The sequence below is a fragment of the Streptopelia decaocto genome (genome assembly GCF_964273445.1).
Source record: "Streptopelia decaocto genome assembly, chromosome: 17".
NCBI lineage: Eukaryota > Metazoa > Chordata > Aves > Columbiformes > Columbidae > Streptopelia > Streptopelia decaocto.
In genome coordinates, this window is record NC_138672.1 from 2,514,447 (window position 1) to 2,542,248 (window position 27,802).

Consider the following 27,802-nt stretch of genomic DNA (forward strand, 5'->3'; position numbering starts at 1 on the left):
CCACCCGCTGGGTCCCGGCAGCTCCGGGGCTGGTGACCGGGTCACAGCTGGGACACCAGCCCATGGGTCTCAGCCCCGAGGGGCCAAAAGCGTCCCCAGGATCCACACAGGCGACCCACCAACCCTGCTGCCTCCAGCCGACCCCTGCGGGGAACCCTCAGCTCTGCCTCAGTTTCCCCACCTGGCCATCAGCTGCTGGTTGCTTAAGGAGGGAAACACCAACATTTCCCCAGAACAGACGGTGTCTGCTGGGGGGAGCTGGGCTGGGACTGCACCCCCGTCCCCGGGCATCACCCGCAGCACCTCTGTGCCCCGGCACAGCACGGCCCTGTCACACCAAAACACAGCCCTGAGCCACCCCAGGCCGACCACAGGCAGGTGACGGGCACAGGATATTTCAACTACCAAACACACCGTGAACAGCCTTTACAAAACATTTTCATCATCCGTCAGAGCTGTCAAAGCGCTGCCTTTGCCGGGGAGCAGCCCTGCCAAGCCTGGACCCGAAATAGCCCTGTTGGGGTTTGTGTTGCTTCTTTTGGTGTGTCCCTAAGGGACCGAGAGCTACACCAGGTCACTTACATTTCTGGGCATTTCCACGTTCAGAGGTTCATGCCCCGCAGTGTTTAAACAGCAAACGTTGTCCCTGGGAACGGTCTCATTTTGGGCAAAACTTTCTGTGTTCCTGCAGGGCTACACTGGGCCTGGCCTGAGGAGCACCCAGCAGCTGCTCCACCAGAGAAAACAGCTCAGACGTTCAAGCAACCAGTATTCAAGCAACCAGATTTTCCCATCTTTAGCCACGCAGTAACAGGATTTTACGCCACTCGGTGAGGCGGGGGACACCCGGCTCCACCAGCGCTGGGAAACATGCCATGAAGAAAAGGCAGCTACGAGAAATTATATTCTTCTTTTATTTACCTATGACCATGACAATGTACTTTTGCTAGCTGCAGAGATGCTGCGCACTGCAAACTGGGTGCCTGGAGGCAGGCAGTCCGTCCAGCTCCGCCGCGTTCAGCAATAACCCCTGCGTCTCAAAATACAACATAGTTATCCAGAGTACGGAGAGCGTCTGATTCACAGAGCTGCTTTTCTCCATCACGAAACCCTCCGTCGTCAGGGTATGATATATACACCCAGGCTCCCCCAGCGGCCCGCTGCCAGGGAACGCGTTTTGTCGAATAAAACCTGCTAACTTAGAAAATGTTGTACGCACTCAGAGAAAAACCCACAAAAAACAAAAAGGCATCCGCTCCACCGGAGAATTCCGCCGCGACACACACAAATATTGCACTTGTAATTTCAGAAGAGGAAAGGACACGAGGATTTCCTATTACACAGCAACGCGTCCAGCTATAGGAGGTCAATAAATAAACCAGGGGTGGGAGCGGGAGGCGGTTGCTCACACGCCGCCGGCGCGGGGAGGGACGCGGCGCTCGCTGCTCCTGGGGGACCCGCCACGAGCGGAGGAAGCGCCGGGGGCTCCTGCCATGTAGCTGCTTGGGGGGCGAGTCGCCGGCACGGGAAGCACAGCAGCATCGTGGGGCTGGTCCAGTTCTGAAGCCTGTTATCCAGGGAGGATGTTCGTGTGGGTGCTGTTGTCCCCTTGCCGGAGCACTGCACAAAAGTCCCTCCTCACCAAGACGGGATCACTCGTGACCTTCCAGCAACGCGCAGCTCAGGCACGTGCTTCACAGTAGTCTAGTGGGAGCTTCCCTCCTGGGCAAAAACCCCGTCGGAGTCACCCCGAAGGCGTCGTACCAGCGCTGGTGAGACGGGGCGATGCAGCAGTACCAGACTGCTTGGCTTGTTGGTCCCCTCAGCCTCGTGCTTGGTGCCTCCAGCTGCCCCACACGTGTCCGCTGCAGGAATATGGCTTGGGGGCACGAACGGCAGCGGGAGGCACGCTCCTGCCGTCCCCAGAAAGGCCTCCGCCACTCCATTCCATGTAAACACATAGCTCCCAGCCTGCCCCGAAAGAGTCCTTGGGTCTACAGCGGGGAGCTGCTTTTCTTCTGGTTAATTATGTCTAAGTACAAGTCAGAGCGCAGGAAGCGAGGGTACGAGTCCTTCTCCATGAGCCCGTAAATCCTCTTCTGCGCGAGGTCGAAGCAGCTGCGGCTGATGTTCTGCAGGTTCTCCTTGGTGTGCTCCCGCGTGTAGGAGTCCAGGTTGACCTGGGGACAGAGACACCAGCGCTGGTGAGCGGCTCCCGGGCAGCTCGGGGCCGCGGAGCCACGCACCAGCGCGGGAACCAGCCCTCACCTCCTTGCAGGACTGGATGGCGATGTACTCGGCAAAGATCTTCTTGGCTTTGGAGACCATCTTGGACTGGGATTTGATCTTCTTGAACTCCTCGCAGGCCAGCCAGAACTCCAGGTTCTCCTCGCTGAACTCGGTGCGCAGGAAGGCCCTGAAGGCAGCGAGTCCGTCTGTGGGGACAGGGACACGTCTCTACTCCCGGCTCACAGGTGGGAATGGCCCCACAAGACCCTCAGCCCAGCAACCTCGGAAAGGTGCAACCTAAACTACCTCCCCTGAAACCCCGTCCTGAGCCCCGTGCAAAGCAGGCGGCGATGGAACCCATCTACCCATGCGCTGAATGGGCCGTCCTCAGCCTGGCTGCGCGGAGAGCCAAGGGGCTGCGCTTGGAGATGGGACAGCACTGGGGAGAGGATCCCCGGCCACTGCTATGGGGACGGGTGTAGGACATGGCCACAACGTGGGTGTCCCAGCAGTGACACACAAGAAAGGGAATGGCCCAAAGCAGCTCCTGCTCCACAGACCCACTGCACAGCTCTGAGTCGGGCTCAGACACAAATCGCTGTCGTTTCCCCCCACACCGGAGTGGGGTTGCAGCCCCAAACCGTGGCTGTCCCTGGTCCCCGTCACAGGCAGGAGCAGAAGGGGTGCACGCAAAGGGCAGCCTCATTTCTCTTTGTCAGCCCCCAAACACAGGAAGGGATTAGCAGAGGAAATCCCAGCTTTATCCCTGCACGTGCCTGGATATTTCCCAGCAGCAAACAGAGGCGGAAGAGTCGGGCAAACACTTACATTTGTGCAGCAGCAGCTTCTCCAGGGAGTCGCCCCACTTGAGAGCTTCCTCGGGAGTGGGCCTGCAGGAGAAGGACAGTGCGTTGGCAAAGAGAAGCTGCGAAAGTTGCGTTTGCTGCCTGTCACAACACAGCACGAGCAAAAAAACCATCTCCAGCCGATAGAGCACAGCTGCGTGCCCCAGGTCCCACAGCGGCACCAGCACCGCCGGAGCACCCGCCAGCACAGCCGGGCTTTGCACTGGGCAGCGCCGGGGTGGCTTTGCTGAAGAAAAACTCTGTGTTTAGATCGGCAGGAAGAAAATCTGCTGTACAGAGGTCTGTGCAGGCAGCTGTGCCACTTGGGGTGTCTAGAACTGGGAAATCTCCAGACAAAGCCCAGGGGCTGCGGGATCGTGGGGATTTCAGTTGCAGTCAGATAAGCCATCAGGTGCGAGAGCAAGGAGAGCTGGTCTCTGGCTGCTGGAGCATCTCCAGAGCAACGTGGTTTTTCAAACCAAGCTCCAGCCAGTTAAAGTTTCATGTAGAGGCACTGGGAGAAAGCAGCCATAAGGGAAATTTCCAGCCTGAGCCGCTGCTCCGCCACCCCCAGGCACAGACCTCCCACCCGCCTCGGGGGGAATTTTCAGCCGACAAATGTTTTTAATGCTCCTGCAGATACAAAAACTGTTTGTCCGCAGCTTCCCCAAGCGGGGCGACCCCAGCCTGCCTGGAGGTGATGCTCAGCCTGGCCACAGTTCAGCCCCAAACCCCACGGTCCCCGACCCCCGCGCCACCCGCTCGCGGCACCTACTTGAGCGACTTGAGCACTTTGTCCAGCTTGCCAGAGGGGTTGGCACCCGGGGACTCGTTTCGCCGCCGAAAAATCCCCAACCGGTTCTTCATGTCTTTGGCTCTAGAAGAAAGAGCAAGTTTTAGCAGGCGGGTGAGTGTTGGGGGGACACCCAGCACCCAGGGCACCCGCCGGCAGCCTCGTCCCGTGCCCACCACCTACTCCTTCATGGTGTGCCGGCGCTGCAGGCTGCCGGTGTGGGGTCTCTGCATGCCCAGCAGCATCTCGGCGTGGAACTCCAGCGGCTGGGGCTTGGAAAGGTCGCGGAAAAAGGGCATGGCTGCTGGGACGGCCTGCGCAGCGGCTCCCGGCACGGCCAGACGCTGGCTGGCTCTGCCGCCGGCTCGGTGCCGCGTCCCAACCGGGGCGGCCAGCGCGGAAGTGGGAGGGCCCAGCCCGGAGGAGCTTTAAATGCGGCGTGGGGCGAGCGAGCGGGAGTGAGTAAGGGCTGTGTCAGCCCCGCTGCTATTTCGGCCGGCTCCGCCGTTGCTGGGGAAACTCAAGGAAAGGTGGAAAAATCAACGCCAAGGGTGGATAGTGGGGCCTTTCAAGAGACGGCGGGGAAAATAATCACGGCAGGGATTTATGAGGTTATTTATAGAGCGCAGGCGTCCCAGGGAAGCCGTGGGGCCGGTGGTGGGGCTGAGCGGGGACAGCAGCGATTCGCTGTGTCCGGCCCGTGGGGACAGGGCTGGGAGCCCACGTGTGACCCCCTGGTGCTCACGTTTCCCTGGTGCCAGCCCAGGACAGGCACGGACAAGGGGACATCTCCGTAAGGGGCGGCTGGGACAGGCATGTGTGGCACAGTGGGGTGCACAGACAGCCCACACTGCCACTGGGCGTGGGACCCTGCTCCGACACTCCTAAACAGACAGACTGATGTGCACCCAGACAGACTGACATCCAGCCAGACACTGGGCTCCCAGTTCCCCCAGGAAACTGCCACCAGGACAAACTGTGACAAAGATTTTTGGCAAATGCCACAGGAAAGTGGGACCCCCATCCCAGCCCCAGCGAGGGCTCCCCAGGGGCCACAGTGGGGGAGCAGAAGGTGGAAGAGGTGACGGATGGGGACAAGCACAGACAATGCTGTCCCCTCGTGGCACAGCCCCTGCATGACACCACGGCATGAAGGGGACACGCAGGTGGCATGGGACTCTCATCCTGAACCAGCGCTGGCGGTACCACCCGGGGGGACATGGCCTGAGGGTGACAAGACCAGGCCACCCCCTGCAGCCCCTCACGGGTCCCACCCTGTGGGGTCTGTGCAGGGACACTCAGAGATGCCAACTCTGCCTGGCCAGGCTGTACCCAGGGCTGGCTGGGGACACGAGCGTACCCAACCCTGAGTGATGCCATCCGGACCCACAGCCACTCCAGTCCCAGGATGGGAAAACACAGCAGCCTACAGAAATAAACAGCTGCAACAACCCCAGGGCTCAGTCCTGCAAGGTGCTGAGCACCTGGAGCCAGAGCAGTACAGAACCATAGAATCATTGAATTGTTTTAGTTGGAAAAGACCTTTAAGATCATCAAGTCCAACCATTAACCCAACGCTGCCAAGTCCACCTCTAAACCGTGTCCCTAAAATAACCTCATCCATGCATCTTTTTAACTGCTCCAAGCAATCGACACCTGCTCCGTGGTGCAGCCTGTGCGCTCGCAGGGCTCAGCAGGACACGTGTCCCACTGCTGCCAGCTGCCAGGCACCAGCTCAGCACCAATGCAGGAAAAGCGTCTCCAAACACGGAGCCTCCCGCTCCAAACACCATCTGCCTCCCGTTCCCACTTCAGCATGGGGACCAGGCGTCACCGGGCTGGGCCGTTCCACACAGCCCGAGCAGCACTTGGAGCAGCATTCCCAGTTTAGCAAGGCAACCACCACAGCCCAGCGCCCGGTGGGGCTGTCACAGCTCTGAGCAGCCCCTGTGTGTGTCCCCAGCGCCCGGCGGGGCTGTCACAGCTCTGAGCAGCCCCTGTGTGTGTCCCCAGCGCCCGGCGGGGCTGTCACAGCTCTGAGCAGCCCCTGTGTGTGTCCACAGCGCCCAGCAGGGCTGGCAGAGCTCTGAGCAGCCCCTGTGTGTGTCCACAGCGCCCAGCAGGGCTGGCAGAGCTCTGAGCAGCCCCTGTGTGTGTCCCCAGCGCCCAGCAGGGCTGTCACAGCTCTGAGCAGCCCCTGTGTGTGTCCCCAGCGCCCGGCGGGGATGGCAGAGCTCTGAGCAGCCCCTGTGTGTGTCCCCAGCGCCCAGCAGGGCTGGCAGAGCTCTGAGCAGCCCCTGTGTGTGTCCCCAGCGCCCGGCGGGGCTGTCACAGCTCCGAGCAGCCCCTGTGTGTGTCCCCAGCGCCCGGCGGGGATGGCAGAGCTCTGAGCAGCCCCTGTGTGTGTCCCCAGCGCCCAGCAGGGCTGGCAGAGCTCTGAGCAGCCCCTGTGTGTGTCCCCAGCGCCCAGCAGCCCCTGTGTGCGCCCCAGCTGTGCCACCCCCTGCACAGCACCTGCTGCAGCCGGGGGCTCTGCCCCACACCAGGCTCTGGGGCTCGCAGGCGATCATGGCTCATGGGCAGTTTTACCAGCTGTGATACACCAGCAAGCACCACCCGAGGAAGTTTCCCAACTTAAAACCCGCTGCTCCTCTTGCACCTGCTTGTAAATAAATAGCAAGCAGCACGAAACCAGTCCACAGTACGACGGGCACACACAGCCCCCAGCTGCGGCCAGTCTGCGGTGTAAAACATCAAATCAAAAATAACATTTCTTAAGTCCTAGTTGGGAGTCACCATTACAAAGTGATCTGCAGCAAGGCCACGTCCAACCCCATCGCCCTGCACCACATGCAAACGCTCCCCTGCACAGAGCGTCACCTTTCCCCGCAGAAAGCCTGAGTCCTACCTTTCCAGGTATTTTTCGGAAAAGTCCACCATGGCGTGGTACATCTGGGGGTGCCGGCAGGTGAGCGGGGCCGGCAGCGGTGCCGGGTGGTGAGTGCCAGACCCCAGCAGCCACTGGCACCATAAATACTCCCTGCAGCCGGTCGGCAGCTGCGCTGCGCAGCCAATAGCCAGCCGGTGTGATGCCGAGAGGCTCCCAGCGCATCCGCCGGCGTCTCAAGGTGAGCAGAAAACCCTCTGCAACCGCCCCTGACCCCGCTGAGCCTCCCCCCCCAGCCCAATTCCCCCGGCGCAGCAGGGACACATGGATGGGGGGACGTCCCTGCTGCAGCCTGAGAGAAATTCATTTTCATTTCAAGCGTTGGGTGGGGGGAAATAATGAAAAGAGCTAAAAATAGGCAGCTGCAGCGGGGAAGCACGTGGGCCGACAGTGCCGCTCGCTGGCAGCAGCACAGAGGCGAAGCGCGGAGCCCGCGCTTGTCCCCTCGCACACCTGAGCCGCTCAAGCCACGTGCGGCTTCTCCGCCTGCCCCCAGCCACGTGGAGCGGGGACAGACCCATCCCCAGGCTCCCTGCGGCCGTGACACCCGGCCGGACCCCGCCTTGCAAAACCGGAGTTGGCTGATTCCAAAACATGCCTGTCCCGCAGCTGCAGCTGCGCTCGTGGGGAGCAAAGGCCACGGCTGCCTCGTCCTTGCCCAGACCCACTTTTTGGCAGCCCCAAAGCCTGACCAGGACAGGTGGTGGGGCTGTGAGCATCACTCGGTGGCCCCAGTGCTGGGTGCTCCCAGGATGTGCTGCCAGGGCTTGGAACCCATCCCATGGTGGCAAATCTCCCATGGCTCCTCCAACGGGGGCCAGTGGGAAGAGGCCGCAGCTCACATTTCACCGCTTGCACGTCCCCTCCCTGAACCTGGCACTGCCGGAACGCAGCTCTGCCGGCATCGGAGAAGCTGTTTTCCCCATGACACCAGCAAGAGCCGACTCCTTCGTCCTGAGTGTCAAAGCAAGGCAAACCGAGGGCTGCTCCCAGCTGGGCCGTGCGGTGTCCCCAGCACGTGTCCCAACCTCCTGGCCGAAAATCACAACTCCCATCTGAAGTCAGACCTTAGTTCACGTGGGTATTTGCTGCTTTCGTCCCAGTAAAGCTCAGGGGTACAAGATGAGGAGCCCTGAGGGATGCCTGGACCAGCGAGGCTCAACCAAGATGTTTACAAACAGCAAACAGCCCTCGCATGTTCTGATGCCACCACGGTGTGACACTTACAGGTTCTTGCTCCGTTTCTTGCGGGAGGTCTCGTCCCCTTCGTCGCAGCTGCACTCGGGCTCAGCTCCGCTCAGCTGGGGGGAACAGAAAAACAGTGTCTGCATCACTGTGCTGGTGCATGCCCATGGTGGCACTCCAAGTGTCACCAACCTGCCAGTGTCCCCTGTGGTACCCACAGCCCAGAACCACGTCATCCACAGGGCTCCTTCCCCACCACCACAGCTGCCACAACGGAAGAAGCTCCTCTCCCCTCCAGCATGAGAACGTGCCTGGCCTGTGCCGCCCCCAGTCCAGGGTGTTCCTGGAGCATCTCAGGAGATGCCATGGCCAGTGGCCCGGGTACCTTCCTGGTTCAAGACACTGACAGTGGTGCCTCCTATGGGGAGGACACTCACATCCCTCAATCAGGGGTCCTGCAGCAGCGCCCAGGCAGGAAAAGCCATAGAATCACAGAACAGTTTGTGCTGAAGGGACCTTCCCAGCTCCCCCAGTGCCCCCCCTGCCATGAGCAGGGACATCTTCACCAGCTCAGGTTGCTCAGAGCCCCGTCCAGCCTGGCCTGGGATGTCTCCAGGGATGGTTCATCCACCACCTCTCTGGCCAACCTGGGCCAGGCTCTCACCACCCTCAGGGCCAACAATTTCTTCCTCATGTCTGGCTTGAATCTCCCTCCTTCAGTTTAAAACCATCACCCCTTGTCCTATCACAACAGGCCCTGCTCAAAAGTCCATACTCATCTTTCTTATCGGCCCCTTTTAACTATGGAAAGGCCACAATAAGGTCTCCCCAGAGCTTTTTTTCTCCAGCTGAACCCCCCAGCTCTCTCAGCCTGTCCCCCAGCAGAGCTGTTCCAGCCTCGGGTCATTCTGTGGCTCCTCTGGCCCCTCTCCAGCAGGTCCATGTGTGTCCTGTGCTGAGGACCCAGAGCTGGACCAGCACTGCAGGGGGGTCTCACCAGAGCAGGGTGATGCTGCAGAGGGACAGAATCCCCTCCCTGCACCTGCTGCTCACGCTGCTGGTGACATAGCTCAGGACACGGATGGTTTCTGGGCTGCAAGTGCACATTGCCGGCTCACGACCCACCTTTCATCCCCCAGTACCCCCAAGCCCTCCTCCCCAGGGCTGCTCTCAATCACAGCAGGTTTCAAGCCCAAGGAGCACCCAGAGGGCTCCACTCCATGATTGTCACCCTGGAGCGACCTGGGCAAACCAAGGGGACCACAGATGCACCTCGAGCTCAGGGCAGCATCAGCGCAGCCTCTAAGCCACAAAGCCTGGGGCCAGGCAAGGGGACTCCTGGGACCACCACAGCTCGGGGGCTTTAGTAGTTCATCCATTCCCAAGCAAGACCAGAAGATGCTCGCAGCTGGCCCACACCCAGCTCATCCCCACGCTGCCGGGGCCAAGGGGCACTTTCCAGGATCGCTGCCCCGCGGCTGTGCCGTGGGAACCCACTGCGCAGCCCCGCAGCCCCGGGCTCGAGGCTTTGGACACTTCCTTCCATTCTGCACCCGGGTTTCCGGAGTTTATCGGCCCCAAACAATGCGGTCCCTGCAAAGCACCTTCCCCAGGCAGATCGGGCCCGGCAGGCGGGCTGGCCGGGCGACGCGCAGCCGGAGCACGTTTCCTGCCATTGTCCGTGCTCCGCCACGCTGGGGGACAAAAGGCAGCCGTGGAGCTCGCCCGAGGAGTCCCAGCGCTCCCGGCCACAATGCGCTCTTAAAACAACCACCTCCCAGCTCTGATCGCAGGCAGGAAGGGAGCAGGGAGGCACACTGGGCATGACAGTGTTAAAAAGGCTAATAAAATGAACCCCTCTGAAATGCTGCCAGAGGGGAAAAATCCCAAGCACCTTGATGGATGTTGTAGCACTGTGGCTGAGGCCACCAGGTGCAGATATCACTGGTGCTGGAGGTGATCCATCGGGGAACTGGACATCAGTGTCCTGCTCCAGAAACCTTGGAGAGTTTCACTGAACGAGTCAAGAGGCAGAAGCTGACAAAAGTCACTCCAAAGTGTAGGCAGAGGGGTGACAGCAGCCCCCAAATCCCTGTGGCCCAGCACCATGCTCGGCTGCCCTGCCCGCTAAGGACCACAGGCAGCCAGAGTGGCAGAGAAGGGGAGCAGGCAGGTAATGCCCCAGGGTGTTATGTCCAGCGGGTTATGGCACTGTCTGTGCAGAGCCAGAGCTGCTGCAGGGCTGGAACCGGGAGCAGCAGGAGCTCCAGCTGCACTGCTCTCCCCATCGGCACCAGCTGCCCCGCTCTCTGCTCCAAAACCTCCCGATCTCGTCTGCACTGGAGTGGTTTAATCCAGGAGCTCTGTTTGCCCCCGCTGAAAAACATCCCCCAGCCCAGCAGCGCAGGGAGGGGCTCTGCGGGGCAGGAGGAGGGTCTGTCCCCGCTGTCCCCCAGCAGCCAGGGGACAGCTCGCCGTGCCTCCAGCGCTGCAGCAGCCGGGCTGCGCAGCTGCGTGCTCCCGGCCGCTCGCACAGCGGCGCCGTGCAACCTCTTTCCAGCAGCCTCGGCACCGCCAGCCCTGACGGGACACTCGCACCAGGCACCGCCGCTGCCACCACCTCCTTTGCATCCACGCCATGCAGGAGGTGTCCCTGCCACAAAGGTGACCCCTCTGGATGGGATCTGGGATGGGGGCAGAACCCCCCAGCCCACAATTGCTGGGATCAGCCTCCAGGTGGGTTTGGGCTCCCCTTTGGCACAGCAGCTCCATTTGATCGGCTTGTGAGACTTTTAAGGGCTCTTGCCAGCTGGCTGGGGGACTCCGAGCCCAAAAGGTGCTTCAGGAAACAGCATTAGAGGTGGCTTTTCAAGCAGCATGAGCCTGGCAGCCAGAGGGTTAACCCCATCAAAGGTTTAACCCCACCACTGCTGTGCTACCCTGCTTGCTGGTGTGCAGGGCTCTGTACCGGGTTCTCCTGCCCAAGAGCAGCATGGAACATGGTCCTGAGCACCACAAGGTGGTGCTGAGCAGCATGATGTCGTCCTGAGCCATATAACACAGTCCTGAGCTGCACAACAGAATCATCGAATCATTTTGGTTGGAAGAGACCCTCAAAATCAGAGTCCAACCATTAACCCAACACTGGCACTAAACCATGAATGGGGCAAGCAGCGCTTTTCTCACACAGTGTCTGCAATGGCACGTTGTTTCTGTAAATATTTGTGATGACAAGCACGGCCAAGGCAAGCTCTGCACCAGGGGCCGCAATCCAGCCCCTCCGGCTCTGCATCCCTCTGCTGCTCCTCTCTGCGTGTCAGGGTCAGAAATCGCTGCTGATCTCAACCTTTTTCTGAGATGCACCCTCCGCATAGTGAAAGCCCTGCAAGAGGCTGGCCAGGGCAGAAAGCCACACTGCTCCTGGCAAGCTCAAGCACACCAGCGACTATTTCAGCGCAGACTCTCTGGAGCCTGAACTGTCCCTGTCCTCGCTGCTGCCAGCAGCTCTTTGCAAGTGCAGACACACGGGTGCATCTCTCCTTCCATCGGTCTCAGCAGACAGCAGGACAAGGGACCCTGCAGGGTCTGGGGCGCTGGTGGGAGATGCCCAACCACAGCACCCACAGGTGACAGGTGACATCCCCTGGGTGCTGAGCACGCCCCAGAGTTGACTTTCAGTGAGAGGGACCTTCCCAAGCCCTCACACACAGAATCCCAGCCTGGTTGGGTTGAAGGGACTTCTGCAGATCCCCAGCCCAGCCCTGCTCACGCAGGGTCACAGAGCAGATCACACAGGTGGCTCCAGGGGGTCTGAATGTCTCAGAGAAGGAGACTCCACACCCGCTCTGGGCAGCCTGGGCCAGGCTCTGGCACCTCCCAGCAAACAAGTTTCTGCTCATGTTCAGATGGAGCCTCCTGTGTTTCAGTCTGTACCCGCTGCCCCTCGTCCTGTCATCGGGTGCCACTGAGAAGAGTCTGGTCCATCCTCTTCACACCCACAAATGCCACCTTTGCCATGGCCAGAGGGGACAGACACCAGGACACGACCACCCCAGGAGCTCCCCCATCCCCACGGCCAAGCAGGACCCCACCACCCCGCAGAGCTGTCAGCTCACGTACCTTCCTGTGGCCCGAAAACAGCAGCGAGAGCTGGTGGATGGAGCCGCCGTTTTTGACGAGCTCCTTCTTGAGGGTCCTGGGGGAGGGCAGGGCCCAGTGGCCCGTGGCGGCCTGGCTGTCGGAGCAGTTGAGGGTGGTGTCGGAGGTGAAGCAGTGGCTCTTGGCCTCCTGCAGCAGGCTGCCCTCGCTGTGGGTGCGGCGCCGCAGGGAGCTCTGCACACTCAGCGTGTAGAGGGGCTGACAGCCCGATGTCTCAATCATGCTGCTGCGCTTCGTGTCGCTCCTCTCCAAGTAGTGCTCGTCTCTGTCCTCCCCCTCATCATCTTCCTCCTCCTCATCTTCCTCCTCCTCATCCTCCTCCTCCTCATCCTCACCATCTGTGGTACCACCCGCCGTGCCCGCCGTGCTCTGGCTGAAGGTGCTGTCGAGCCGCAGCTCGGGGATGATGAAGGCTGGCAGGGAGCTGGGCTGCTCCTCTCTCTTCTCGGTGGCCACCGGCTGCTTTTCCACCAGGAGAGGACCCCGGGTGGCTCTCAGAGATTCCTGGGGCTCACATGGAGCTGATGCCTTTGCAGCTGGAGGAGCATCACCCATCACCACCTTCCCATCCTCTGAGTGCATTGGTCCCGGCTTCTCAGCATCCGTCTCCAGCATCTGCTCGGAAGAGAAGATAAAGAAAGACAGATGAAGGCAGGAGCACCCCAAATCTCTCACTGGCTACCTTCCTGGGAGCCTCTCACTCCTAACACCCCAACCACAAGGCTGGCTCCAATTCATAAAGCCCTGACGGTGCGCCGGTGGGGCAACAGCATCATCCCCAGGTCCCCGAGTGGTGGCAGATCACCCATCGCTCCCACAGCACCCAGTGCTGGTCCTGACTCCCGAAGCACCAGGTCCCCAGACCAGCAGTAAACTGGAGCAGGATGGGGCTGCCCAGCTCCCATCTCCTGCACTGGTGTTTTTGGAGGAAGCCGGGGGCTGGTGGCTCAGTTGGTACCATCATCCTCACCCCGCTGGCTCCCCCGTTTCCCTGTGAGCTGTGCAGAAATCCTCCCCGAGGTCAGCAGAGAAAACCAGCAGCTCTCATCCCGCAGCTCCAGCCCCTCCTGCACCGCATCATTAGATGCAGGAGGGAAGCACTGGGCTCTGCTCAGCTCAGCTCGCCCAAGCTCAGCCCAGCAGCTCAGCTCAGCCTCCCCGAGCAGGTGCCCTGGCTGTGGGGCTCCCCACGGCCGCCCCGTCATGTCCTGGAAAATCACAACCGCGCCCACCAGCACATTTTGGTTTTTTAAGCCTTTGGGGCTGGTTTTTGCCAGTTTTCCTCTGCAGCTGGGAAAGGCCGGAGCAAGATCCACCCTTTCAAAGGGAAAAGCCAAGGGAAAAAACCTCCAAGGTTTTTTTGCAAGCAGGGGATGCCAGCAATGAGCCCCCGCTCTGACAGAGCTGTATTCTCTCTTTCATGTGATTTTCCATTTGCATAGAGCCCGTCGGAGCAAAGGGGTAAAAACAGCTCAGCAGGGGAGAGAGACCAAAGCAGAGAGAAAACCACACCCCGGGAAGCATTTCCCCTCTGCACAAACCCGCAGCACAGTGGGGGTTATTGTACAGGCCCAGCCCAGGTAACAAGTCACCCAGCACAAAATGTCACTGTATTCCCAGTTAAGACCCAAGGATTTTCACAAGCCCGATGGCAACCAGAAAGCTGGAGCCAACAAAGTCACCACCCCTGTATAAATGAGGTTGAATTCAGCTTCAAAAAGACCCACGGCCCTGGGAATTAGTCCATCCATCACACCCCAGCGTGTAGAGCAGCAGTCACAGAGGGGACAGGGGCTCCATCCCCGCGGTGGCCCTGGCTTGTACCAGCAGAGCCCACGACCTGGTCCCAGGGACAGCCAAGCTGCTGCTGAACAGCAGAGCTGGTGTGAGGGGTTATAACCCACCCTGGGTATCAGGAGGGAGCTTCACGCAGATATCGGGTTGCAAAAGATGCTGTCATCTCCAAAAACTATCCTGCAGGGGTTCGGGCACAAGCTGCTCTGCACAGAGGGGACGGTGCAGAGACCGTGCGGCACCGGCAGCATCCGCAGGCACCGCCTGAGCCAACGGGTCCAAAAAGCGGCACGGATTTCCAAAGAGCTGCTTGGGTTCAGCGCCGCAGCCTGGGCAGCACGTGGAGGAGCTCACCCATGTCCCACTGTGCCCTGTTCTTGTTTATCACACCCAAAAGAGCCCCTTTACACCGACAAGCACAGAGGGGACCCGCTCTGTCCCCTTCCAGCCTGACTTGCTGTCAGCAGCAACTCAGCATCTTCACCTCAACTGCCCAAACGAGCCTGAAGACTAAAATTCAGAGACTGCCGTGTCCTCGGCCCCATCTGCACCACCTGCCCCAGCCCCAAAGCAGCTGGATTTGGTGGGAGGCACAAAGCGAATGCTCGGTTTGCCCCGTCCTTGGGGCTGTTTCACCCCCTCCGCAGTCGCTCCTTGTAAAAAGGGAATGCTTCCAGACTTGCCGTGCAAGGATGCTATTTGCACCAGTGTGTGTTTTAATGATGCTGCTTGTGTCTTATTTGTATGGCAATCACTGTCATCATTACTTCATTAAATAATTAGAGGAAAAACCCATGCAGCCCTCAAGCCAGTCCCCACAAAGCCCTCCCCTCCCCAGCAGCTCCCTATCTGTCCAGTCCTTCTGCTTAATATTGCTGGCTGCCCACATCAGATAAGGCCCTAGAAGGAAATGAACAGGCTCCTTTAAAATGGGAAGCATTTGGGGATTAAATTAAATCCCAGCGCTAATTGAATCAGAGACTCTGCTGCTCTTCAGTGGCACGAAGGATGTGAGCAGGAGCCTCTCCACCGAGCAAGGTTTCCATCTGGGGTTGAAAGAGTCACCAGGGCTGTGAAATCCCGTCCTCGCAGAAAGGACAGGGCTGAGCTCTGGGGACGTGTCCTGGTGGTGGGGGAACAACAGGGAAGGACGTGGGAGGGACATCAGCATGGCTGGGGGCACCAGGGACTTTGACAGCAAGAAGCCAAGAGCCACCTCGCTGGGCAAAGCTGATTTGGGCCAGCAAGGACAGGGCTGTGGCCAGGTGGCCTTTCCAGCATCATGGTGGCCAAGGGGCTGCTGGAGGAGGCAGCAGCTGGAGGCAGTGCCGACGCTGGCTCAGCAGGGAGAGGAAGGGGACATCTGTCCTTCCACCGCAAGGACTCAGCCGAAGCACCCCTTGGCCTCACTGCAGCACAGGTCCCTCTGCCTTGGCCAGCAGCAGTAATTCGGGAGTCAGAGGTCAACATCTAAATGTCTCCATCATCAACATCTGGATGTCACTGCTCTAAACATCTGGGTGTCCCTATCCTCAATGTGCAGGTTTCTCTGTTCTCAGCATTTTCATAGAATCACAGAATGGGTTGGGTTGAAGGGACCTTCCCAGCTCCCCAGTGCCCCCCCTGCCATGAGCAGGGACATCTGCACCAGCTCAGGTTGCTCAGAGCCCCGTCCAGCCTGGCCTGGGATGTCTCCAGGGATGGTTCATCCACCACCTCTCTGGCCAACCTGGGCCAGGCTCTCACCTCCCTCAGGGGCAAAAATCTCCTCATGTCCAGCCTGAATCTCCCTCCTTTAGTTTAAACCATCACCCCCTGGCCTGTCATAACACACCTTCCCATCCTCAACATCTGGGTTTCCCCATCCTCAACATGTTGCTCCCCCCATTCTCAACATCCGGGATTCCCTGTCCTGAGCCGGGATGGCCCAGGGGCTTCACTGTATCCTCCCTGGACAACCTCACACTCACAGTTCAGTTTCTGTCTCAGACTAAGTGCCCAAGGCAGCATGTTCCAAGAAGGGGAAGAGAAAGCAGAAGAGCGAGCTGCCTCCAAGCCCCAGGACGGTTCCCAGGGGCCATTTCAGGGACAGAGGATCATTGATCTGAGACCAGAACAACAACAATAAAGTCCCTAATATCGATTTCCCCATTGAACAGGCTTCAACATACCCCCCAAAAAAGCCAAACATTGCTCTGTCTGCTTCAGCATCCCCAGTCTCCACAGCTGTATCCCTCTGCCTGGACTCCTGCTGCCTTCGGGCATCATTTGCTCATTCAAATGTTTTCTTGAAACTGGGATGGGGAAGAAGCACTGCTCTTCAGTCTATAATTTGATCAGTGTTTTTCTGGTTGCTACGCCAGCAAAGCAAATTTCAAGGAACATTTGTGGGTTTGTCAGTGTGGCCTCGACTTCTCCGGCATTTCTATAAATAATGTGCCCTTTCTGGTGGCCACGGCCGGGACTTCCAGCTGGGAAAACACCGGCCACAGAGCCGGCCCAGCTGTGAGCCAAAGCCGGCACTGGCCTTCCCCGGTGCTGCCAGCAGCGCCGTGACATGTGGCACCTCCTGCAATCCCCAGCTCTGGCAGGTCAGGCATTTTTTTGAGGCTTCCAGCTTCTTATAATATTTCAAAACCTCTGCTCACAGTCATGGAACTGCTGTGGCTCGAGGAAAGCCTGGACACAAGAAAATGGGATTCAGGCTTTTCAGACTCCTGACGTGCGGCGATACTGGGGAAGAGGAGGTTAAACACACCCAGAACTGCAGCACCTGCTCCCAGGCAGCTCCTCAGCCAAAATCTGGGATTGGGAGAAGCAGGGAACTCCCTGCAGGTAACAGACTGTTGGACGTGGAGCCGAGCAGAAGGACGCGCTGCTCCAACCGTGCCCTCGCCACAGGAGATGTTGATGCACCTCCTGAGGTCCCACTGGAGGAGCTGATGGACCTCCCAAGGTGTTGCTGGAGGAGCTGATGGACCTCCCAAGGTGTTGCTGGAGGAGCTGATGGACCTCCCAAGGTCCCACTGGAGCAGCTGCGCTCACAGGTTGTCCCCAGGCCATGGCAGCACCATCCTTCGTTGGTTCCATGGAAAAACCTCTCTGGCTCCTGCTGCCCTTAAATCCACCTTTGCTCAAAGGTGTCTTATCTGTCCCCAAAAGCATTTAACTCCGTGAGAATGAGACCAAGTCCCTCTCCAGAGGGATTTTGGGGAGGATGCAGCTGGTTTCACTCCTGGCACCGTGTAACATCCCTCCCCAGGGCAGATGGGATGCGGGGAAATCAGTGCCTACATCAACACGGGAAACATCAACATTTCTAAAGCAGGTTTTTCCTAAGGTGGAATTTAAATTTCGGTTCATAACATAGGACAAACTATGCCCAGATCCATCAGATAGAAACTTCTAACTGCCCTTGTGAAATGCTACCAAACCATTCATGATGACCGCCCTGAGATTTAAAAAGTGACTGCTAAGAACCAAGTAAGCACACGGCTACAGGAAAGCGGCATCTAATACACAGCGCAGGGCTGAGAGGAAGAAAACGAAGCCAGAATGCAAAGCAGAACTACCAGAACTTGGGGAAATGTCCATGGGAGTAATTTTGAAAGTGCACAGGAGGAGCATCCCCGGGCGGCTCCGCTTTCGCCCTCCTCGGCCGCAGCGGCTCTGCGGGACGGCGGAAGCCAAGGGATCACCATGCAACAGCGTTTTCTACCCGTTCCCTGCTTCATTACTGCATCAATGAATAATTGATACAGACCAATTACTGTAACAGCAAAAGCAAGTGTGGATGTAGAAACCCCAACAGCAGGATAGCACGGTGCACCATGGCGGGGCAGTCAGGGTGGATTTACACCTCAATGAGACACCTGTGGGGGTGTGAATGTTCATACCACCCAAAAAACCCTGGGCTTGGAACACCTCGGAGCCCTGGAAGGAGAAATCCTCCCCTGTGGGAGGGAATGACCCTGTGCCAGCAGCCTGCGCTGATCCCATCACCCCGTTACAGTCACCCCGAGGTGATCGTTCCGCAAACAGGGCCAGATGGGGCATCACCAGCCTGGCGCTGCAGTGGCCACATCTGTGTCTCTCCCGGAGCTGCTCCAGCCCAAGACACAGCATTGAACAGGGGCTGATGCTGAATCGAGGCAACAACCTTGTCTGCAGCACCGGGTGTGCGGGAGGGAGCGCGGTCTGCAGGCGCAGCGTGCGCCCCGCGGTTCGGGTGCAGCTGCTGAAGGTGTCGGCAAACAACCTGGGGCAAAACCACTTAAAATCACAGAATCATTTTGGCTGGAAAAGACCTTTAAGATCATCAAGTCCAACTGTTAATCCAACGCTGTCCCTAAACCACATCCCTAAGAACCTCATCTACGCCGAGCAGCTGGGGTTCACACAGACTCGCTGTCGCCGCAGCACCGATCTGCCAGCCCTGAACTGCAGCCGCTCTGGCAGTTCCAGCTCAGACTTCCCCCGCCCCCTCCCTGGTGCCCTCCATCCCCACCCCGCACACACAGCTCTGATTTCAGTGGCAATAGCTGAATTTGCTGGTTCTTCCCTAGTGCCAATAAACAGAAAGTTTCCCAAAGGCTGTAAAAGCAGCAAGCCCGCGCTGTCAGCACGCTGCAATGCGGCTCCCGCAGCAAGAGCCGGCACAGCCACCCACAGCCCAGATTTGCAAAGGAACCTCAAAAAGTCCCCGTCACGGCAAACGCCCCTTTGCTCTCCCCAGTACTGTTCATACCAACCCTTCCAACCCAGCCTGGCAGTGAATGAAGCCACAGGTTCCCCAGGGGACAGCAGGGACCAGCCCAGCACGGGAAGCGGAGCAGATGTCTGTGACCTAAAGGGATCTAAATGTGCTCCCAATGGTGCTGTGTCCTCCACCTGTGGCCAGATCCTGCCCAGCGACAGGTAGAGCCCCGGGTTGCAATCTTGGAAAGCAAAACCTACCAAATCTGGGCTCCCGGTTCCATCCCAGCTGCATGGGCCGAGTGAGCAGCACCTCCCGAGCGGCCCCGGCGTGTGCCCGCAGCCGCGGCTCCGCAGCCGCCAGTGCCGCGCCGGCTCTGCCGCTGCCGTTATTAATGTCTGTGTCAAGTGGCAGCCGAAGCCGCCCCAGCCTCTCCCAGCCACCGCTCCCTCGTGCCCCTCGTGCTATTTACGGCTCTGCCAGCAATCCCTGGAGGCACCATTACCTGCTGGTAACAGTCCATGGCCGCTCTGCCTTGAGGAAGAGCTATGATGTATCACCCTGGAACCTGCCGTGTTGGCTTTTACAGCTCCCCTTCTCCTGCCCTGTCCTGCCCCCAAGCGACACTGAGCACAGACCGATTCCGGCGCTTCCTGCTAAAGAAACTCTGCTGCAGGTTCGTGGTTGGGTTTTTTCCCCAAACTGTTTTCTATGGAAAAGGCAGTGGGAGATGCTCTGCAGCGTGATGCTCGCTCTTACCAGCCCTTCTGGGGATTCACAATAAACAGACCTTCAAGGGTTTAAAAATGCCTCTGGCCACGGTGAAAGTGCCAGCGGCCGCCTGCACCCCCGCTACACCACCTGCTTTGGGGGGGGTGCAGTAGGATCACTGGTGCCGCTGGACACAGCTGGAGAACATCGCACGGTGCCAGAGAACAGGAGCGGGTGTCTGCCCAAGGGGACAGGTCTGCTTTGCTAATGGCTTTGGAGTCCAGCTGAGCAAGCGAACAAACAAAGCCGGAGCTGCAGCTCTCAGCTGCCCATCCGCTCCGTCCCGCCCCGCTCGCTCCCGGCACAACGTCCCTTGGGAGCCGTGAGCCAGCGGCACCGGGGCCGAGCCAGCAGCTGTCCGGGGCCGGCAGCCCCGGGCACCGCCGTGCCAGAGAGCCGGCAGGGCTGGGAACACAGCGAGAGGGAGCCAGGGGAGAAAATCCCCGTACCCCAGCCCAGCACCCCGGCCAGCCCCACGCGAACAACCAGGCGAATTCACCCCCCTGCCGGGCTTTGTGCTGTGTCTGGAGCCCAAGTGATGTGCACAAAGGGAGTGATGGGGTGGAAGATCAGCCCAGGACACTCAGCACCCAGCCAGGCTCACCTGCAGGGAATGGATGGGCTGCTGCATAAGAGGCTCCTTAAATTCATAAAGGGACATTTGAGACATGCCATGGAGCCTCACAGGGAGCTGTAAAATCCCCACACATAACCTTGGGTGACCCCACTGCATGTGAGGCTTGTTCCCTTGACAGACAGCTACAACCCCAGTAAGAACAGGGCTCAGAATGGATCAGTCCAGGGCAGCTCAAACTGCATTTCCTTTTATATTTGCAGCCTTCTTCACACCTACTGCTGTCTCTGCAACACCTGTCCCCATTGAATTCAAGTCAACACATTCTCCTTCTCTTGGTCTGTCAGGTGACGAGGGTGAGATCCATGTGCCACCACACATCAAGGTCACCGACGTGGACTCAAGGGTCCCATTCACTCTGAGGGGACACAGACCTCTGGCAGGGACAGTCTTCTCCAGATACTTCGGTGGATGGAGCTGAACTGGGGCCTTTCTCACACAGGGACAGTGTCTCCAGTGCCACAGCCACCAAGTTCGTGGTGTTACCAAAGCTGCCTTTGGCCATCCTCAGTAACGAGTTTTTCCAGCCCAAGGCAAGAGCCGGGCTCTGCTCACTGGTGTGGAATAACACACTTATTTGCTTTACTTTTGTAACCTGGCTCATCAGTCCTGCCAGCTGACACTTTAACCCTTATTGGGGCGGAACAAACCTCAAGGTTTTCTCTCCATTTTGAGCACCCTGAGAGCACCAGGGAGGTGCTGGGGGTGTGTGGCTCGGTCAGGCTGGTCCTCGGATGCTTTAGTGACGTGCTCGGCCCTGCCCAGCCTCCCATGTTGGCACCGTGGAAGAATCACAGACTCCCAGCCTGGTTGGGTTGCAGGGACCTCTGTAGATCCCCAGCCCAGCCCTGCTCACGCAGGGTCACAGAGCAGATCACACAGGTGGGTCCAGGCGGTTTGAATGTCTCAGAGAAGGAGACTCCACACCCGCTCTGGGCAGCCTGGGCCAGGCTCTGGCACCTCCCAGCAAACAAGATTCTGCTCATGTTCACATGGAGCCTCCTGTGTTTCAGTCTGTGCCCGTTGCCCCTCACCCTGGCGTTGGGCACCACTGAACAGAGTCTGGTGCACCCTCTGACACCCACGCTGGAGATATTTATCAGCATTGATCAGATCCCCTAAGATATGATCCCCCTAAGAAGAGCAAGTTCTGATGTACCCATGGCCATGTCCTGCCCAGTCTGTGCCCCGGCAGGAGGTGACAGAGCTGGCACAGACAGGGCAGCAGGTTCCCAGCACAAAATGGAAGGACTTTGAGCCAAAAAGAAAGCGACCAGGTGCAAATTCCTCCCCTCCTTCCCCATCAAACAGCCGATCGCCCTCTGACTACACTCCCCGCTGGATCAGAGAGAGGGAAGTTCACCCCACTCGTCCTCAACTTGTCACAGTCACCGCACTTCCAGTGGCCCCTTGGTGGACAGGGCCACCATCCAAACGGGACATGACCCAGAGCAAAGTGAAAGGTGCTGCTGAAGGCAGTGAGATGTGGGGGAGCAGGGGGTGCCCAGGGACAGGAACAGAGATATTGGGGAACAGGGGGACACAGCAGGGGGTGCCTGGGGCACACCAGGTTGCTCAGGGTGAGCAAGAGGAGGCAGAACACGGCACAGGAGAGGGGTTGTCCCCGTTCGCTTCCCCCCACGCTGCAGGTGCCTGGGGGAGCGCGGCACCTCCTCCAACCCCCCCGCACCACCGCTCCGGCCCTGGTTTCAATCATCCCTCGATTACACTGTGTTTGCTTTTGTCGACAGCACATTTACTTGCACTTGTCAAGCACGCTGTAAATAGTGAGAAAAACAGCCCTGCCCTTCCTGAGCAGCGGAATGGGCAGGAAGGGGCCGGTCAGGGCCCCCCCAGCAGCTTGTTCCCAGCACCGGAGCCAGCGTTGCCGGGAAGGGCTGGGGCAGGATCGGCCCACGCTCGCACCATCAGCAGCCACGGGAGTGACACCGGCTTTGAAAGTGCTGAGGATCCACCACCTCCCTTGGGAAACAAGAGGAGCGCCCGTCCTGGACTCCCACGGCCCAAAGTCCGCGCCACAAAGTGTCCATCGTTCTTTAGCTTAAAGATATTCTACATCTTTCAGACACAGCCAGCCATCATCCCCGCAGTGATCTCAGGTCACGGAGGCAGAAGGAAGAGCAATCAGCCGTTCTGAGTGTGGAAGACACAAAGAAACAAGCAGTGAGAATCAGATGGTGGTGGCAGGTTCGTTACAATCAGGATGTCGTGCTGCTAATTTCTGCTGGGCAGCCGAGCCAGCTGGGGCAGCTCCAGCCCCCGGAGCCGCGTCCTTCCCTGCTCTGCATTTGCCATCTCTTCAATACTGCTAATGCAATTCATCGCGGAGCCGGGCTGGTAACAGGACCAGTGCAGCGATGCAAGGTTAAAAAAAGCACCATGCTCTGTGCAAATGGTCATTATTTGCCCAAGGAGGCAGCCTCGCTAACTCAATTAATTCATAAAGCTGCTCTCGCTATAATCACATTGCTGCCGCTGCGGTTCCTCAGCAGCCCAGCCCACCTCCAGGCTCCACGCCTCCTCGTTTGGGGACGTTTGTCACCAGGCTGGGTCACCCTTGTGATGTGTTTTACAGATCCTTGCTCAGGGAGCAGCTTCCTAGGGCAGACCCAGACCTGAGGACGAGGGGGGGACGGCTCTGCAGATGGAGAAAACAGCCACAGAACGGCTCCTGTGACCTGCTGCTGCGGGCAGGACGGGTTTGTCACTCCGTGAAGTTCAGGCAAGTCTTATAGTGGCAGCAAGGAAGCCACCAGAGCCCCACTGCCACCGTGTCTGTGGGACAACCGGGCTGCAGAGCTGGACCACGGTGATCCCAGAGCTCCTCCTGCACTGACCCTGGCAGGAAAATCCCACTGGGAGCACATCTGGACCATCACAGCCGTATCCCTCAGAACTTTCTCCTCCTGTGCCCCTGAAGTTGATGCTACACGCACCATATGCTTGTGTCTCCCAGAAACCAGCAGCTTTGCTCTAACAGCAGTTGCTCTGGAAGCAGCAGCCGTGTCACTGTCCTCCCAGGAGCTGCTGCCGGTGGCAGCGACCGCTCTGCAGAGCCACGTCCCCGAGCTGCCCTACCCGGGCACGGCCCAGGGGAGCGGAAAGCAAGAGGTGCCATCCCAAAGCCACAAATTCGACTGATTTCCCACAGCTCCAACAAGCTGGCACCACACAAGCTCCAGAGCGGCCAGTTCAGCCCCTCCTTTCTAGACACGATCCCCACTGGGGATCCTCTGCCCCATCGCAGGCCACTTGTTCTGAGAAGGACTCGGGGAAGGCATTAACAGCAGCGTTAGCGTGTGGAAGGCAGAGCCATTCCCAGCTGGCAGAAGGAGCTGCTCTCTGCTCAGACATTGTCCCTCTTTCCAGCTCCAGCGCACAGCTGGCACATGGCACATCTGTGCCTGGCACCGCGGCTGCACCGGCCCGTTGCTCCCGTCGCACGGCAAAGCCTGCAGACCCTCGGCTGGGCGCCCGTCGCAGGGCGATGAGCTGTCTTGCCAAGTTGGAGCAGTTCTGAAGGCTTCGCAAAACAAATTCTTGTTTGGAGCAGAAATTGGCCATGCCGAGACTGGTATTTTGAGCTTAATTTGTCTGTTCGCAGAGCACAGACACTGTTCTGTTTCCTCAAATAGCCCCAGTATCAAATGACTTGTAAGCAACAAGCGAAGCTAATGGATCACTTCTCCCTTACAAAAAGCCACTGATTTTCCCAGCTCCCGCTGCACCGACATCCCCAGGGATGTCTGCCCCGACACACCAGCTGCGGCGCAGACTGGTCCCGGCAGCCCCGGGGCAGCCGCCCACCCTGCTCCCAGCATCCTCGCCTTTAAAACTGCATCCTGGGCAGTTTATTCCTTGGTGGGATGGGAAATGGTGCTATAAACTCAATTAAGTGCCTGGTGGTTGCTTTAATGCTCCTTTTGTCCCCCTCTCAGTCCCATATCCCACCAGTGGGATCTCTGCCAGCTTGGGCAAGCTGAGACAAAACCCACTTATCACAGCCTTGGAGGGCCCACGCTGGCTCTGCTGCACCCAAGGAGCACCCCCTTGACACTGAGGCACAGAAAAGCCTTTGAAAGGTCTGTGCTGGCTTCTAGAGTATTTTTTTCACATGTCCAGTGGCCAGTACCTGCAACAGCACAGGGAGCAGACACTCTTCAGGGCTTTGCTTTGAGCCATAGGGTTTGTAAGTCAGCGAAGAGCTAATCCCACACCCTGCCATGAACAATGAGACTGGGGTGGGGAGGGCAAACAGCAACATCACGCAAAAACCCAAACCACAGCACCTGTCGTGATGGGGAGCTGCCAAGATCTCCCCTTTAAGGCTTTAGATGCTCAGATTTGAACGTGGCCCTGCAAAGCTTTGTCCCAGAGGATGCCCCCACCGAGAGCAGAGCCCCACCAAGCCCCATGGCACACCCCCCATGCTGAGCTGTCCAGGACCCCCTGCCCCGGCACTGTGTCCTGCCAGCAAGATGCATCACAGGGTAACAGGAGACGTGGCAGAGTCTTGTCCCCTCATTGAATGCGCTGCCCTGGGCTATTTGCATTTCCAGAGGCTGGGTTAGTTCTCAGGCTTTGTATCTTGTTGCTATTTTAGTTTGTCTGAAACGTGCAGCAAAAGGAATCTGGAGGCTCTGTCTCCTGCGGAGATGTTTGCGCTGACCCAGTTTGGGACGTGCAGAGCAAAAGCCACGTCGCAGCGCAGCCGCCAGCTCCTGCCACGCGTACGGTGACCGTCACCTGCATCCAGCCAGACCCACCGCACCGAGGCCAAACCCAACAGCGACCGGGGCAGGAGCTGCTGCACCACCACGCACCAGCCGAGGGCATGTATCGGGGTGGTTTTACCCCCGGGGCCCCCATGTGCCTCACTTAAAGCTCCTTCCACACTCAGCACAGTGTTTCTCTCTCGTCCCAGAGCAGACGGTCCAAAGCCAACCCCTGGGGGACAGGATGATTCCAACACACATTCCACCGTCCCAAACAGCTCGGTGGTGGCAGCCCCAGCCCCAAAGCCAGGCAGACAGGAGGTATTAACCACATCCACACAGTGTAGATGCACCCGACAGCCCTCCAAACCCGCTCCATGCGCACATTTCTCCTGCCAGTGCTGCTGAAACTGTGCTCTGGGTCAGGCTGAAGCTCTTCGGCGTGGGACAAGTGCTGGTGCTGCTTCGCTAGGTACAAAAACCAGCACTCATGAGACAACCTTGCTGTGCTTCAGGCCATGTGTGGGGTCCAGATCAAACACCTGAGCCCATCTGAGTGCACAGAAGGGGCAAATCTTCGCACCGCTGCTCCCATGACCTCAGCCTTTCACTCAAGACCCAGAGATCACGGTCTGAACCTCTCGCCCTGCATCCCGTCCTGCCCCAGAGCCGCGCTCTCGGGAGGGCTGTGCACTGGGCTGGTGGCCTCAGCTATCCAAAGACAGATGCTGGGAGGCGTCAGAAGCGGCTCTCTGGAGTCTGCCTGGGCTCCGGGATGCAAACGCAATAACTGCTTCCCCGAGCAGGGCAGGAAGCTGCAGACACAGCAGCGCCCAAATACAAACTCACTCGTCACCCGGCAAAAAAACAGCCCCTGGAGCAGCTCACGCAGCAGGAGCATCACCGGAGCAAAGCCCTTGCTGCAAGCAGAGCCTTGCAGGACTCTGAGCGGGGTTTTTGAGCTCCCACACGTCCCTTACCTTGTTCTCTGTAGGAGCCGGTGCCGGATGTTGCTGCTTGGTGATGTTCTCAGCTAGACACCAGCAGATCCTCTTCTTCTGCTCCTGGGAGTAAGCCTCCAAACTTAATAAGCACTCCGACTTCTGACGTAAAGGAAACACAGGCAGAGAGAAGGTCATTAGCTGTGTGTCGCAGGCCCCGGCTTTGTTTGCAAACTACTTGCTTCCAACACGCTGTATCAGATGAATGTCAGGAGGACAGGAGAGCTCGCACCGGTGTCCTGCGCTCCGGGCATGAGAAAGCAAAATAGATGGGAAATCAGCTACAGAGTGGCAGAGGGCGAGAGGCGGCTGCAGTGCAGAGCAGCTGAGTTTTGGTTTAACAAGCAGCGAGGCACAGGCAGAGCACCAGCAGTTCTGCACCCTCTGCCACCACAGTGGAAACGGAAACGTGTCTATTAAGCTAATTTAGAGGATGGAAATTGCTCTTTGCTGTACGCAAACAGTAACGAGGCGCCGGAGCATGAACCGATGCAAACAAGCACCTTTGGGCTGGGCGGGTGGGACAAGGCAGAGCTCAGGAGAAGCCCCAGCCCGGCCTTGGCTCTGCTGCTCCTCGCTTAGAGCAGCCGGGGCTGTTCTGAGGGTGATGCTCCAGCTCTGGTCACACATTGTGAGCAACGTGTGGTGAGGAAGGAATTCAGAGAAACAATGGGAATTCACCCAGCTGAGCCCCAGCCCGTCCCTGCGCACACCCTTGTGACATGGACCTGCTCCTCTTGGACCGGTTTTCTTTGGGCCAAATCCCCTTAATTTAAGAAGCCTTCTGACCAAGTTTTCTCCGCGTCTCCCAGCCCTTAAACCGCTCATCTCTTGTGCTATGAATTAAGCATTAGTAACATTTGCTGCCTACTGTGATTTTGCAGGTTTTGCTTCAGAAAAAGTCTAGAAACGCCCATGACTGGATCATCTCCTTCTGTGGCCAGATAGGAAATCAAAATAAAAGGCAAGCAGAGCTTTAGGACAGAAGTGCAAAGGAAAAAAGACTCTTCCACTAACCGGCATGACAAAGGCCTTTCATTTCCCCCTAGGATTTCCTTCCAGAAGGGCAGGTCTCCCAGAGCCTGTTTTTCCCAGAAAGGTCAGAAAGAACTAAGGAACTTGCAGCTTTGTGACTCCAAAGTCACAATACAACCAAAAAGGGAAACGCTTTTTCATCACATCATTTAAACCACTATTTTCATTGGATGCTAATTCATTCACATTTAATCCAAAATCCCTATGAAAGCAGTAAATAAACGAACCTCCCACGTCACCTCTAGAAAAAGAGATCTTAACTTCAGATCTTTGACCCTCCAAGGAGACTTCCAGGAACGAGAAGGTTTGATCTTTCTGATGTCTGGACATCACAACATCTATTCCCACAGCAGAATCAGGCTTAAACATCCAACTGGGGGGTTCAGCTGGAGAACAGGAGCTGAGGGGAGACCTTCTGATCTCTGAACTGCCTGAAAGGAGCTTGGAGCCAGGGGGGGTCGGGCTCTGCTCCCCAGGAACAAGCGCCAGGAGCAGAGGAAACGGCCTCAAGTTGCGCCAGGGGAGGTTGAGGTTGGATCGGGGGAACAATTTCTTCCCCAAAAGGCTGTGGGGCATTGGAACAGGCTGCCCAGGGCAGTGCTGGAGTCACCATCCCTGGAGGGTTGGACAGACAGACATGAGGTTCTCAGGACATGGGGCAGTGCCAGGGCTGGGTTAACAGTTGGACTCTACGATCTTGAGGGTCTTTTTCAACAAGAATGATGGTTCTATGAAACTGCAGGCTCAGGCTTACAGATCCCTATCAAAATGGAACAGGGGTTTGTGATTCAGGGACACAAGGCAATGGGGCTCCTCTCGCCCCCAGACTCTGAGCTGCAGTGATGCTCTGAGCATCCCCCGGAGCGTCACAGGGCTGTTCCCCACCACAGACGTCTCGGTCTCCCCCAGCCCCGTGCCAGCAGATCTCCAGCCTCTACCACTGCGATACCCACCGGTCCCTGGGAAGGGACCTCAGCG

General features: G+C 58.4%; 1 protein-coding gene across 3 annotated transcripts in view; it reads right to left on the reverse strand.

Moving 5' to 3' along the window:
- Positions 1–891: 891 nt before the first annotated feature.
- RGS3 (regulator of G protein signaling 3) overlaps positions 892–27,802 on the reverse strand; it is an 83,263-nt gene continuing 56,352 nt past the window's right edge. For 2 of the 3 annotated variants that reach the window (XM_082067560.1, XM_082067561.1), the window contains 7 exons: positions 25,769–25,891; positions 12,119–12,772; positions 8,042–8,115; positions 3,850–3,951; positions 3,058–3,119; positions 2,269–2,435; positions 892–2,180 (listed from right to left, as the gene is read on the reverse strand). In XM_082067560.1, coding sequence (XP_081923686.1) covers positions 1,995–2,180; positions 2,269–2,435; positions 3,058–3,119; positions 3,850–3,951; positions 8,042–8,115; positions 12,119–12,772; positions 25,769–25,891 — 1,368 coding nt within the window. In that variant the 3' untranslated portion in view covers positions 892–1,994. Of the gene's footprint in view, positions 2,181–2,268; positions 2,436–3,057; positions 3,120–3,849; positions 3,952–4,050; positions 4,765–8,041; positions 8,116–12,118; positions 12,773–25,768; positions 25,892–27,802 lie in introns of those variants that run through there. The other variant, XM_082067562.1, reaches the window with a different exon arrangement.